This window comes from Rhinichthys klamathensis, unplaced genomic scaffold, assembly GCF_029890125.1.
Source record: "Rhinichthys klamathensis goyatoka isolate OS25496 unplaced genomic scaffold, OSU_Roscu_1.1 h1tg000296l_1, whole genome shotgun sequence".
NCBI lineage: Eukaryota > Metazoa > Chordata > Actinopteri > Cypriniformes > Leuciscidae > Rhinichthys > Rhinichthys klamathensis.
In genome coordinates, this window is record NW_026606815.1 from 1,457,098 (window position 1) to 1,468,054 (window position 10,957).

The window sequence follows — 10,957 nt, forward strand, 5'->3', positions numbered from 1 at the left end:
CATTTTGTTCCATTTTTAGTTAGTGTTGTGTAGTGTTGTATAAACGGCCTCTTAAATCTTCTGGCTGAAGCTGCATTCTGAAAGTCAAACTATTCAAAAGACCATAGGAAACCGTCAATTATGTGTCCGTTGTTGGTTTTGACATGCTTCTAATAGTATGATGCTTCTGCATACTTTCCTCCCAGTTTTGCCCACAGAAATCCTCCACAGTCACACTTCTCACTGTTCCAGTTTCCAAACAATGAGGTGCCACACCTGTAAAGTCATGGCAAAATGCATGTGAAAACACATCCAAATAAGAGAAAACTTTTTCTTCACATCAAAAAGGAAATGCTCTATAGTTTAAAACAAAGCAAGGTAAAGTATGGTTTGTCTATAACATGCGGTAAAAATTGTCTGTAAAAAAAAAACATCCCAATAATGGTCCGCCTTGTTTTCAACTCACCAAATCCATCAGGGTTGGAACGTGGAGTGTAGAAACTCTGGACGCCGCACGTTTTGCAGAATGTGTGCTTGGCCATGTGTGTGTTAAATGTGTATGTGGTCATGTTGTCTGATCCCTATGAAACATAATTATATAAATAATTATAACAAATGTAACATTATATGCATTCTGCTCAAAAAGATCCTGTGTACATGCTTCAAAACACATACCTGCAGCAAGGTGAACTGGGATTTTGGTACAATGAAGTGACGATTCTGTTTCTTTGTGCAAATACTGCAACTGAGACAGAACAGCAATCAAAACCATCAGTAGGTGGGTTACCTCATGAAAAGTCTCTCTCATGTGAATACAATGACTCTAACAATGAAAAGCTGACACCAACTTGTGCACCAACTTTTATTACAGGCATTTTTGCATTGGCTCTCTCCATTCCTCTATCGAGCCGGTGCCAGCGAAGCACTGAAGAGACGAATATAGTCTGAATTAACGAAAGGGTGGAATGATGACGTAACGCAAAGTATCCCCAGCTAGAAAAATACATGTGGCCCCTTCACATATTTGTCAGAACGTAAACAAACCCATCGCTACTACAACTGAAACTAAAAGCTACTGAGCAAATACAGATGGCAGAGCATTGAATATTACTCTACATAAAACAAAAAAGAAAATTGCCTAGGCAATATGAAAACTCGACTTATTGATATCCATGAAATAAAGACATTTTAGACAACCAGATATAAATGCATCTTAGATACACAATTTCAGCAGTTTTACCTTGAATACAGACAAGTTACCATGATGCCCACTCACTCAGGTAAGCTGTGGCATTTAAGCTATGCTCAGTTGGTACTAAGGGGCCCAAAGTGGCTTTGCCTCCTCATTCTGCATGCCACATAAAATGAGAGGCCGTTTAGGAAATGAAATAATACATGTATTGTGTGAATGTGGATTGGTTCACTGGTTGAATGTATAGTTTAATGACGAACGCTTTGGTTTATAATACACAGAGGCGGACAGAGTACAGAGCTTTGTTACTTGAGTAAAAGTACAGATAGCCCTTGCTAAATTTTACTCAAGTACAAGTAAAATTACTACATTCAGATATCTACTTAAGTAAAAGTACTAAAGTACTTGTTTTTAAAAGTACTTGAGTATCAAGAGTACAAGAGTAGATTTTCTAAATATTGCATTACTTATCTACTGCCACAGTGCTTACATTTATGCACAGAAACGTCCTACATGGAGTTATGAAAAATGTTAATGTTAATACCTTGGAGAATGTAAAAGGAATTGAAAGTAAAATCAAGTCATTTTCATCTTTTTACCATGTTGCTTTATTTAATTTAATTTAATTTTTTGGGGGTCCCATCTTTAAATGAGGGGACAACACACACACACACACACACACACACACCACATGTAAGGGTGGCGCTGCCAATAAAGCACCTAAAAGCTGTCACAAAGAACCGGCAAAAGGAATGATTATGAATATGTAAAATATAGCAAGGAGATATTTTAATTGTTTATTAATAAACACTTGTTAATAAACAAGTGTTTTCTTTGTCAGTGTCGGCTAGATGAAGTGACGATGCTGACTCGCGATCTTCAGTAGTGAACGCGCCAGAGAGAAATGCACATTTCATACGGATTACATAAGCAGAGAGCAGTCTGTAGTCTGTTTTCTTTCGTTTTGAATTTTTCTGTTTAAAAGTAGACATGTCTGTGAGAGGCAAGTAGGCTACCTTATACACTGAGTTTCGGTTCATTTATGAGACGAGATCCAGTTCACGTGCCGGCGCCTCCGTTTCTTATCTATCGTCTGCTATTTACTTCTTATTTATTAAACCCAGGCAATTGGTTGATGAAACATTGATTAAAATTAAGATACAATTAATGCAAAACGAAATTCAGGTTAAAGAAAGGTTTTGTGTTTTCTGTTTGATGTCTCTGTGAAAGTTTTAAAGCATTTTTTATGCCGCTTTCACACGTCCGTAACGGAGAACACGTCCATAACATTGTTTTTTCCTCATAAATGCAAACCCGAAAAATAAAATAAAACAAAATTAATATTTTATGTACTGCGGAGACTGAGCGCCAACCCTTCTTCATTCGCTGGGTAGTAGCCTACTTTGGTTTGTGCAGTGTAATTCACATAATCAGTAAAAATTATATTTTGCCTCCTAAAGTTTTTTTTTTAAGAAATCAGAAATCCCTCGTGGCTACGCCACTGCCACATTTGAACCTGACTGTGTTAAACACACCACATACTCAAGAACATCAAACCAAATGCTTGGCTTACATTAATGTGTAATATAAAATCTGACCATGGAGTTGACTTTGGCGGAAAGCTGAAAGTGATTGCTGATAGGCTGTCCCAATCAGTGGCGCCTGCACAATCCAATCACGTTTGAGAGGGAAACAACAAATTGAGGGTTTCCGGGATTTTTCTTTTGTTTTACTTTTTTTTTTTACTCGGGTACTCACGGTTATGGATAGAAATGTATTGGAGTAAAGAGTACAATATTTGCCTCTCAAATGTACTTGAGTAAAGTCATGAGTACTCCCCAAAAATGATACTCGAGTAAAGTACAGATCCCTCAAAATTGAACTTAAGTACTGTACTCAAGTAAATGTACTCCGTTACTGTCCGGCTCTGATAATACATTTGTATAACTACATGTATAGGTTTAGATACAGTAGTTTGATCAAGTACACCTGGGTTTGTTTCTTTATACAACGGTTTGTTCAAATATACATTGGTTTCCTCAAGTACATATCAGTTTAGAAACATCAGTTGACTCAAGTATACATTGGTTTGATCAACTACAGTGGGGAGAACAAGTATTTGATACACTGCTGACTTTGCAGGTTTTCCCACTTAAAAGCATGTAGAAGTCTGTCATTTTTATCATAGGTACTCTTCAACTGTGAGTGACGGAATCTAAAACTAAAATCCAGAAAATCACATTGTATGATTTTTAAGTAATTCATTTGCATTTTATTGCATGACATAAGTATTTGATCAGAAAAGCAGACCTTAATATTTGGTACAGAAACCTTTGTTTGCAATTACAGAAATCATATGTTTCCTTTAGTTCTTGACCAGGTTTGCACACACTGCAGCAGGGATTTTGGCCCACTCCTCCATACAGACCTTCTCCAGATCCTTCAGGTTTCGGGGCTGTCGCTGGGCAATACGGACTTTCAGCTCCCTCCAAAGATTTTCTATTGGGTTCAGGTCTGGAGACTGGCTAGGCCACTCCAGGACCTTGACCCAGCCACGACCCATCTTCAACGCTCTTGAGGGAAAGAGGTTGTTGGCCAAGATCTCACGATACATGGCCCCATCCATCCTCCCCTCAATACGGTGCAGTCGTCCTGTCCCCTTTGCAGAAAAGCATCCCCCAAAGAATGATGTTTCCACCTCCATGCTTCACGGTTGGGATGGTGTTCTTGGGGTTGTACTCATCTTTCTTCCTCCAAACACGGCGAGTGGAGTTTAAACCGAAAAACGCTCTATTTTTGTCTCATCAGACCACATGACCTTCTCCCATTCCTCCTCTGGATCATCCAGATGGTCATTAGCAAACTTCAGACGGGCCTGGACATGCGCTGGCTTGAGCAGGGGGACCTTGCGTGCGCTGCAGGATTTTAATCCTTGACGGCGTAGTGTGTTACTAATGGTTTTCTTTGAGACTATGTGGTCCCAGCTCTATTCAGGTCATTGACCAGGTCCTGCCGTGTAGTTCTGGGCTGATCCCTCACCTTCCTCATGATCACTGATGCCCCACGAGGTGAGATCTTGCATGGAGCCCCAGACCGAGGGAGATTGACCGTCATCTTGAACTTCTTCCATTTTCTAATGATTGTGCTAACTGTTGTTGCCTTCTCACCAAGCTGCTTGCCTATTGTCCTGTAGCCCACCCCAGCCTTGTGCAGGTCTACAATTTTTTCCCTGATGTCCTTACACTGTGTTGTCCTTTAAGGAATTTAACTTTAGAGTATTTGTCATGTGATGATGATGTCACTTCCTATTAAGTCACTTCCTGTTTGTCCTTCCTGGTACTGCATGGAAACACTGGGTGCTTCTCATTTCTTATTTGTGCATCCTCGTTTCCTTTCCTCGCTTCCTTTCCTCGCGTCTCAGCTCCACCCCCTGTAGGACGCGAGGGAAGGCTGCAAGGAAAAAAAATGAGGACGGAGGAATTGAATGAAAGCTTTTTTATACATTGGAATACTTGATCACTCGAGCGTCACTTCACTGCGTCATCAGCAGCGCTCAAAGGATCTGCCTTTATGTTGTTAAAGTTTGTTTATTTAAGAAATTAATAATAAATAATAATAAAGCAAGATACCTTGTTGAAATATGTGAGTTGTGTGGTTTATGTAAACTACAAAAGTAAAGTATAAATTCAAATGATTGTGACAGATGTGAAGGGGGAGGAGAATTGATACGTGCGTCATGTTTAGTCGATAAAACTCTTCCGCAAAGGGTACACCTGTGTATCCTCGCTCATGACTCCTCTGGAAGCCTCCTCACTCCTCGATCCTCGCCTCCTCGCGGTGCAATTAGAGAATTGAGATGTCCTTCAAGATGGCTGAGCTCGATCGGTTTCCGGGTCATAGGATGGAGGACGGAGGAGCGAGGAGACGAGGAGGGATATTGAGAAGCACCCAATGAGACAGACATGTGCTCTCGGTGTTAAATCCACTTGCATCCACCTTAAAGCATCATAGAGGCAATGCCTTACGTTTATTTATGTGATATTAGACATGTTAAAGATCATAAATTTGTAGAGATTTTGTTAAAAAGATGTTTGATAAGATTGCTAAAAGCGATGTTTACTATTGTGTACAAGCTCACAGCACTGCTAATGGCCTGTATAACTGCTGCTACATTGAGAATGGCATTGTATATTCATGTTATAATCATTCATAATGTAATGTTACTCAAGAAATGGACACTGAATATTGCTGTATTGTTTTATTACAGTTTTCACCACTACATGTAAATGAGGAAGTGTGACAGTAAAGCATCAAATTTACTACGACTCTGTCTTCATTTACACGGTTTAAGTTGGTGTTTAGCCAGAGTTTCAACACACTGCACGAGAACACTACATACACAGCTCGCCTTGCTTTTGGCTTGCTTAGTTGGGGATATTTAATATTCAACAATATTATTGAACTGTGTTGTACTACTTTCATGTTATCACTGTGAAGCTGCTTTGATGCAATCTGTATTGTAAAAAGCGCTATATAAATAAATGTGACTTGACTTGACTTGACAGCTCTCTGGTCTTGGCCATTGTGGAGAGGTTGGAGTCTGTTTGATTGAGTGTATGGACAGGTGTCTTTTATACAGGTAACGGTTCAAACAGGTGCAGTTAATACAGGTAATGAGTGGAGAACAGGAGGGCTTCTTAAAGAGAAACTAACAGGCCTGTGAGAGCCGGAATTCTTACTGGTTGGTAGGTGATCAAATACTTATGTCATGCAATAAAATGCAAATGAATTACTTAAAAATCATACAATGTGATTTTCTGGATTTTTGTTTTAGATTCCATCACTCACAGTTGAAGAGTACCGATAAAAATTACAGACTTCTACATGCTTTGTAAGTGGGAAAACCTGCAAAATCAGCAGTGTATCAAATACTTGTTCTCCCCACTGTATATATTGTTTTAGATACATTAGCTCAAGTATATATTGGTTTGATCAAGTATACATTGGTTTAATCAAGTATAATGGTTTATTGGTTTGTTCAAGCATACATTAGCTTCATCTACAATGTATTGGTTTAGATGCATGGGTTTGTTCAAGTATATGATGTTTTATTAACAAAGTTTGGGAGGAACACGTTCAAATGATCTATCCAATCAGCACGAGAGGAGGCCTAACAACTACGAGACTCAACTATGTTCCTCGACAGTTTTCTGCATCCCTACACCACCCTGACTCCTCACTCACGGCTTGTTACTATCCCAGCCAGGGATATGTGGGTTGTACTCTGGGTTCGGGCCAAATTCTGAGGCTGGAGCCCTCCCCTCGGCTGGTTACTATCCCAGCCAGGGATATGTGGGTTGTACTCTGGGTTCGGGCCAAATTCTGAGGCTGAAGCCCTCCCCTCGGACAGCACGCCAAATACACACACACTTTACTCTAAGTACATATTGTAAGAAAAAATGATGTGGACGTCGAAGATCTCAAAAATGAAGTTTATTACAGCATAGCAGTGGCAAGCTACACAAAGCACCTTGGGTTCACCGGCGTCAGAATTAACCCAGAACATCTAAATCTCAAACCTTTTATCCTGGTCTAAATGTAAATAAAGTTGCTCTTGTTGCAACAGCTGTGGTCTGTATGTTAATGAAGTTGAGACACCCCACTGTCTGATAAGGTTCTCTGTGTCCCACACCCAGTCCCATTCTACAATTGATTACCATTTGCTCAGTATGTGGTCAACCCCCAGTGTTCTTTAAAAAATACAACTTGACTTTATTTCATCTCTATGATAATTAAGCCAATTTTAGGATGAGCTCATTCTAAAATATATTTTGGAGTGGAATCTGGGTCGGGGCAGACTAAAATTTCTTACAATATTGTTTTTTCAAGTATATATTGGTTTATTCAAGCATGCACCGGTTTAGATACACTGGTTTAATCAAGTAGCCTATACATTGGTTTGTTCAGGTATATATTGCTTTGATCATGTATACATGGGTATTCACAAGTATGTTTTTCAGTAGCCTATTGGTTTCTTGAAGTTTACATTGTTTTAGATACATTGGTTTGTTCATACACAGGTTTGTCAAAATATGTTTTGTTTGTTCAAATATGTATTGGTAAGGATACATTAGTTTGCTGGCGAGTTGATGGGGTTGTCACAATTGTTTTCGAGATGTCAAATTATTCTTTTAAATAAAACAAAGAGTACAACTAAAAGACATTGTATAAAGTGCACATGATATTCTAATATGAATAAATGAATATACACTCCTTAAAATAATAATTAATGCAAATATTTCCTACAGAGATTTCTTTATTACTTGTGTTAAAGGGGTCATATAATGCCATTTTTGTACAAGCTAATATGATTCTTTAGGGTCTAAATTAAAAGTTTGTAATATACTTTAATTAAAAATTCTCATTAGTATTGTAAGAAAACAGTTATTTTACCTGGTCAAAAATACCTCTGTTTTCAGCACGCCGTTTCAGTGCATATGACTTTAAATGATCATGAGCTTTGCTCACCCCCCCTCTCTGTTCTGTGCGTACACGTTTGTAACACAATAACCATAACGCGTTGTTCATTATAAACGTGGGATTATGAATTATATTGAGAACGTCCTACATAGAAAACATGCCGTAATGTATCCTGAGTGTAAACCTTAGACGCATTCATCGTGAAGCGTGCAGCTAGCGATTTGCAAAGGTATAAATATTAATATAAAGGTTAATAAAACGTTACACTCACTTCAGTTGTTTTAGAGGTTCAGCAGGAACACGAATAGCTGGTACCGATCCTTTTTTCATGAGCAGCTTCTTAGCAAATCCAGCTTTATACTGACCCTCGTTTATAAAGCAGTCTGGTGAGAAATGATTCGCGCAAACATGATAGCATTTACGTTACTCGTGGGGAATATTCCCTTCGAAAACAAACTCAGCCACTGCGTCTTCAGCGGTTCGGATTTAGGAACATTAAAATGACTGCTGGGTTCGTTATTACACCCAAGAACAGAATCGCTTAGACGCCATTCTGCTCATAGACAGTGCTCCAGCATATCAACAATGACCGCGCCGGTCAGCGCAGACTATGATTGACAGCTGGCTCACTAGCGAGGGCGGATCTGTGTTGAAACCCTGCTGTCAATCAATAATCGTGGGAGGGGCGTGCGAGCTTGTTACGTCACAGGCTCGAACGGCTCGATTTGAGGCAGGGGAAAACATATAAGGAGATTAAAACAAAACCACTGGATGGATTTTTATCATTATATGATGGTTGTGTACAGACACTGCCAACACACTCAACACACATTTCAGTACAATCAACTTGTAAAAGTGCATGTACCATTATATGACCCCTTTAAATTTGTGGGAGGATTTCATAGACTGAGTTAATAGTACATAGTAATAAATTAACTACACACTCACAGACATAAGTAGTAGTAGTGGTTTAATAAAAGAATTTTTGATCTGGCCTGTTGAATTTTCATTAGATTTAAAGCATCTACATACTGGGACAACGTAAATGTGACAGGAGCAAACCCATGTGTACTTGATCAAATCAATGTATCTAAAGTAAACCAATATGTGTGCGGTTATACCAATGTAGCCTACTATAAACATACATTTGTCATTAAACCGTACATTCAAGCAGTGAACCAACCCATATTCACACAATACATAGGCCTATTATTCCTAGTAACCTATTAGTGGACATAATATTTATTTAGTACTTCAAGTTGTGTTCCTTCCCACCCAGGTTGGTTCGGCCCTGTTTACTGTCTGTGTACTGTTGTTGTCTCTGTGTACAAATTCCTTGTGTGTGTGTGCAAACATACTTGGCAATAAAGCTTCTTCTGATTCTGTTATCCCTCTCGAAAGGGATACAATTCCATAGATAAAAAATGATTTCATAATGACATCGTCATATCATAACATCTGTCATGAATGTCTTTTTCGTCCGACGTGAAATAGATTCTAGAATCTTTGTAGACAAAGACCTGGCAGAACGAAGTATTTTCAGTAAAAGACATCCCTTTCGTGGAATGACCCAGATGACTTCGCAGGGTATTCAACAGCTAAATGCATCGTAAGCAATCCACAATGTATTAGATGTATCAGTTGAAAATTGTACTGTGACTGTGCTAATGGCTGAAGATGTTTCTTACTTGCAATTGAACACGTGTAAATCTGGAGTGCTCCACACCTCAAAACGCACCGCACCGCAGTGACAACCTCCGGTGTGTTTCACAAGACCATCACGCTCCCTGCAAACAACAGATCATTTACATCAGGAGACGATCTGTGCCTCATTGGCTCATGTATTTACCAATGTATAATCAACAGACTTCATTCACGTTTTTTTTTTTTTGTGGGCAGCAAGATAAACACCCGTGTATTTTATATGTGCCCAATCTTTTTTTCGATCCCAGTTTTGTCCACGTCACTGTGAATGTCTCCATTACGCAGTGAAAGTGAAGGTTACATAGCCTACCTTTCGTCTTTAGTTACCCACGCCATTTGTTTAGCACCTTTAATTTTGTATAGGCTATGGTAACAGTGGAGTTGTTTGTCGTCTACAACCTAACCGGTTTAAACTGTTATGGCATGCTCTCCTGTAGAACATTATATAATTGGTTGATGATAACCATCGCCCTGCTTGCAAAACACACACTGTTGACTGGCTGGGTCACATGCTTCAGCCAGCTCATTTGTCCTCGGCGTCATCTGGTCCCACCCGTTCAGCTGTTGCAAAACAAGCCCGGACAAAGTCCACGATAACATCAGAGCAGAAAGAAAAACTTGTTCTCTTCGAAATAGATTGAATTGTAGTGTGTATAAATAATAATACAAATATCCTATGCTATGTCACATTGGAGTGTGTGTTGTTAAATAAAATAGAAAGTAAGACTTATAAATTCCAAATGAGCCTAAACAATTTGTATTTTGAAACAGAAGTAAGATGTGTTGTATAAAACTTTAAATTGACTGTTTGTCATGCCAATGTGGTAAAACTTTTAAACAGGCAAGTTTACCTATAAATATTATATAATATTATTATTTTTTAACATCCTGTATTAATAATGTCTGATGTTGATGACAGATTAAGTTAGTTAGATGTTAAATATTTTAAGTGATATACGCACAAACACACTCTCCTGAAAGTTCAAGGTACACGTGATCTTGAACTTTCTGAACAAAAATTCTTTTGAGTTCAGTCTGGTGATGTGGCAGCTCGTGTGATGTGAATCAGTGGGTCACGTGATAATAACCAGGAAGTTTCTAGTGAATTTAAGAACTTCTAATTGTCTTAGAAACAATTTCCTTGTAAGTTGTTCAATAGAAAATATAGCCTATCTTTGCTGTTAAAAACAAAAAGCAAAATCACTACAAATTACATTTTCACTTTAGGGGAGCAGTGGCCTAAAAGAATATCTAATTTATAACATGAACATAAATGCTGACCATGCAGCCTGTGATATTATTAGAGCACTTTCAAATGCCAAGTCTCGCGGGGTTAACATAGAGACCCAATGGCAGACAAGGCCATATATAAGCCTAAAAACAAACTGATGATTACGCTATATTAAGGATTACTATCTTGTCCTTGCCCTCTAAAACCCTCAGATGGTGATTATTTTACCATGTACATATTGTTCATTTCAGTATGATCAGGAGTGAAATAAGTTTAAATGTAACACCTTCACCACCACTCAGTTTCAAGAAAACTGGCCCAGTTGGGTGCTAGATAATCTTTTAGCAGCTGTTCATGCTCATGGAAGAATT

The 10,957-nt window shown here is 38.7% G+C and overlaps 1 protein-coding gene across 1 annotated transcript; it reads right to left on the reverse strand.

Annotated features, from left to right (window-relative positions):
• Window positions 1–36: 36 nt before the first annotated feature.
• Window positions 37–9,780, reverse strand: cenpv (centromere protein V). The gene is made up of 5 exons (XM_056270082.1): window positions 9,666–9,780; window positions 9,340–9,438; window positions 655–724; window positions 446–560; window positions 37–255 (listed from the first exon to the last, which is right to left on the reverse strand). Exons 1-5 carry the CDS (start codon window positions 9,689–9,691, stop codon window positions 119–121), a joined length of 447 nt encoding a protein of 148 aa, XP_056126057.1. The 5' UTR covers window positions 9,692–9,780; the 3' UTR covers window positions 37–118.
• Window positions 9,781–10,957: the final 1,177 nt, after the last annotated feature.

Bases quoted from the DNA above. Each gene is read 5' to 3' on its own strand.
- cenpv (XM_056270082.1), bottom strand. From the start codon at position 9,691: ATGGCGTGGGTAACTAAAGACGAAAG. The intron at 725-9,339 runs GTAAGAAACATC...GTTCTGTCTCAG, and splicing joins TTACACGTGTTCAATTGCAA to TTGCAGTATTTGCACAAAGA. The intron at 561-654 runs GTATGTGTTTTG...TATGTTTCATAG, and splicing joins CCCAGTTCACCTTGCTGCAG to GGATCAGACAACATGACCAC.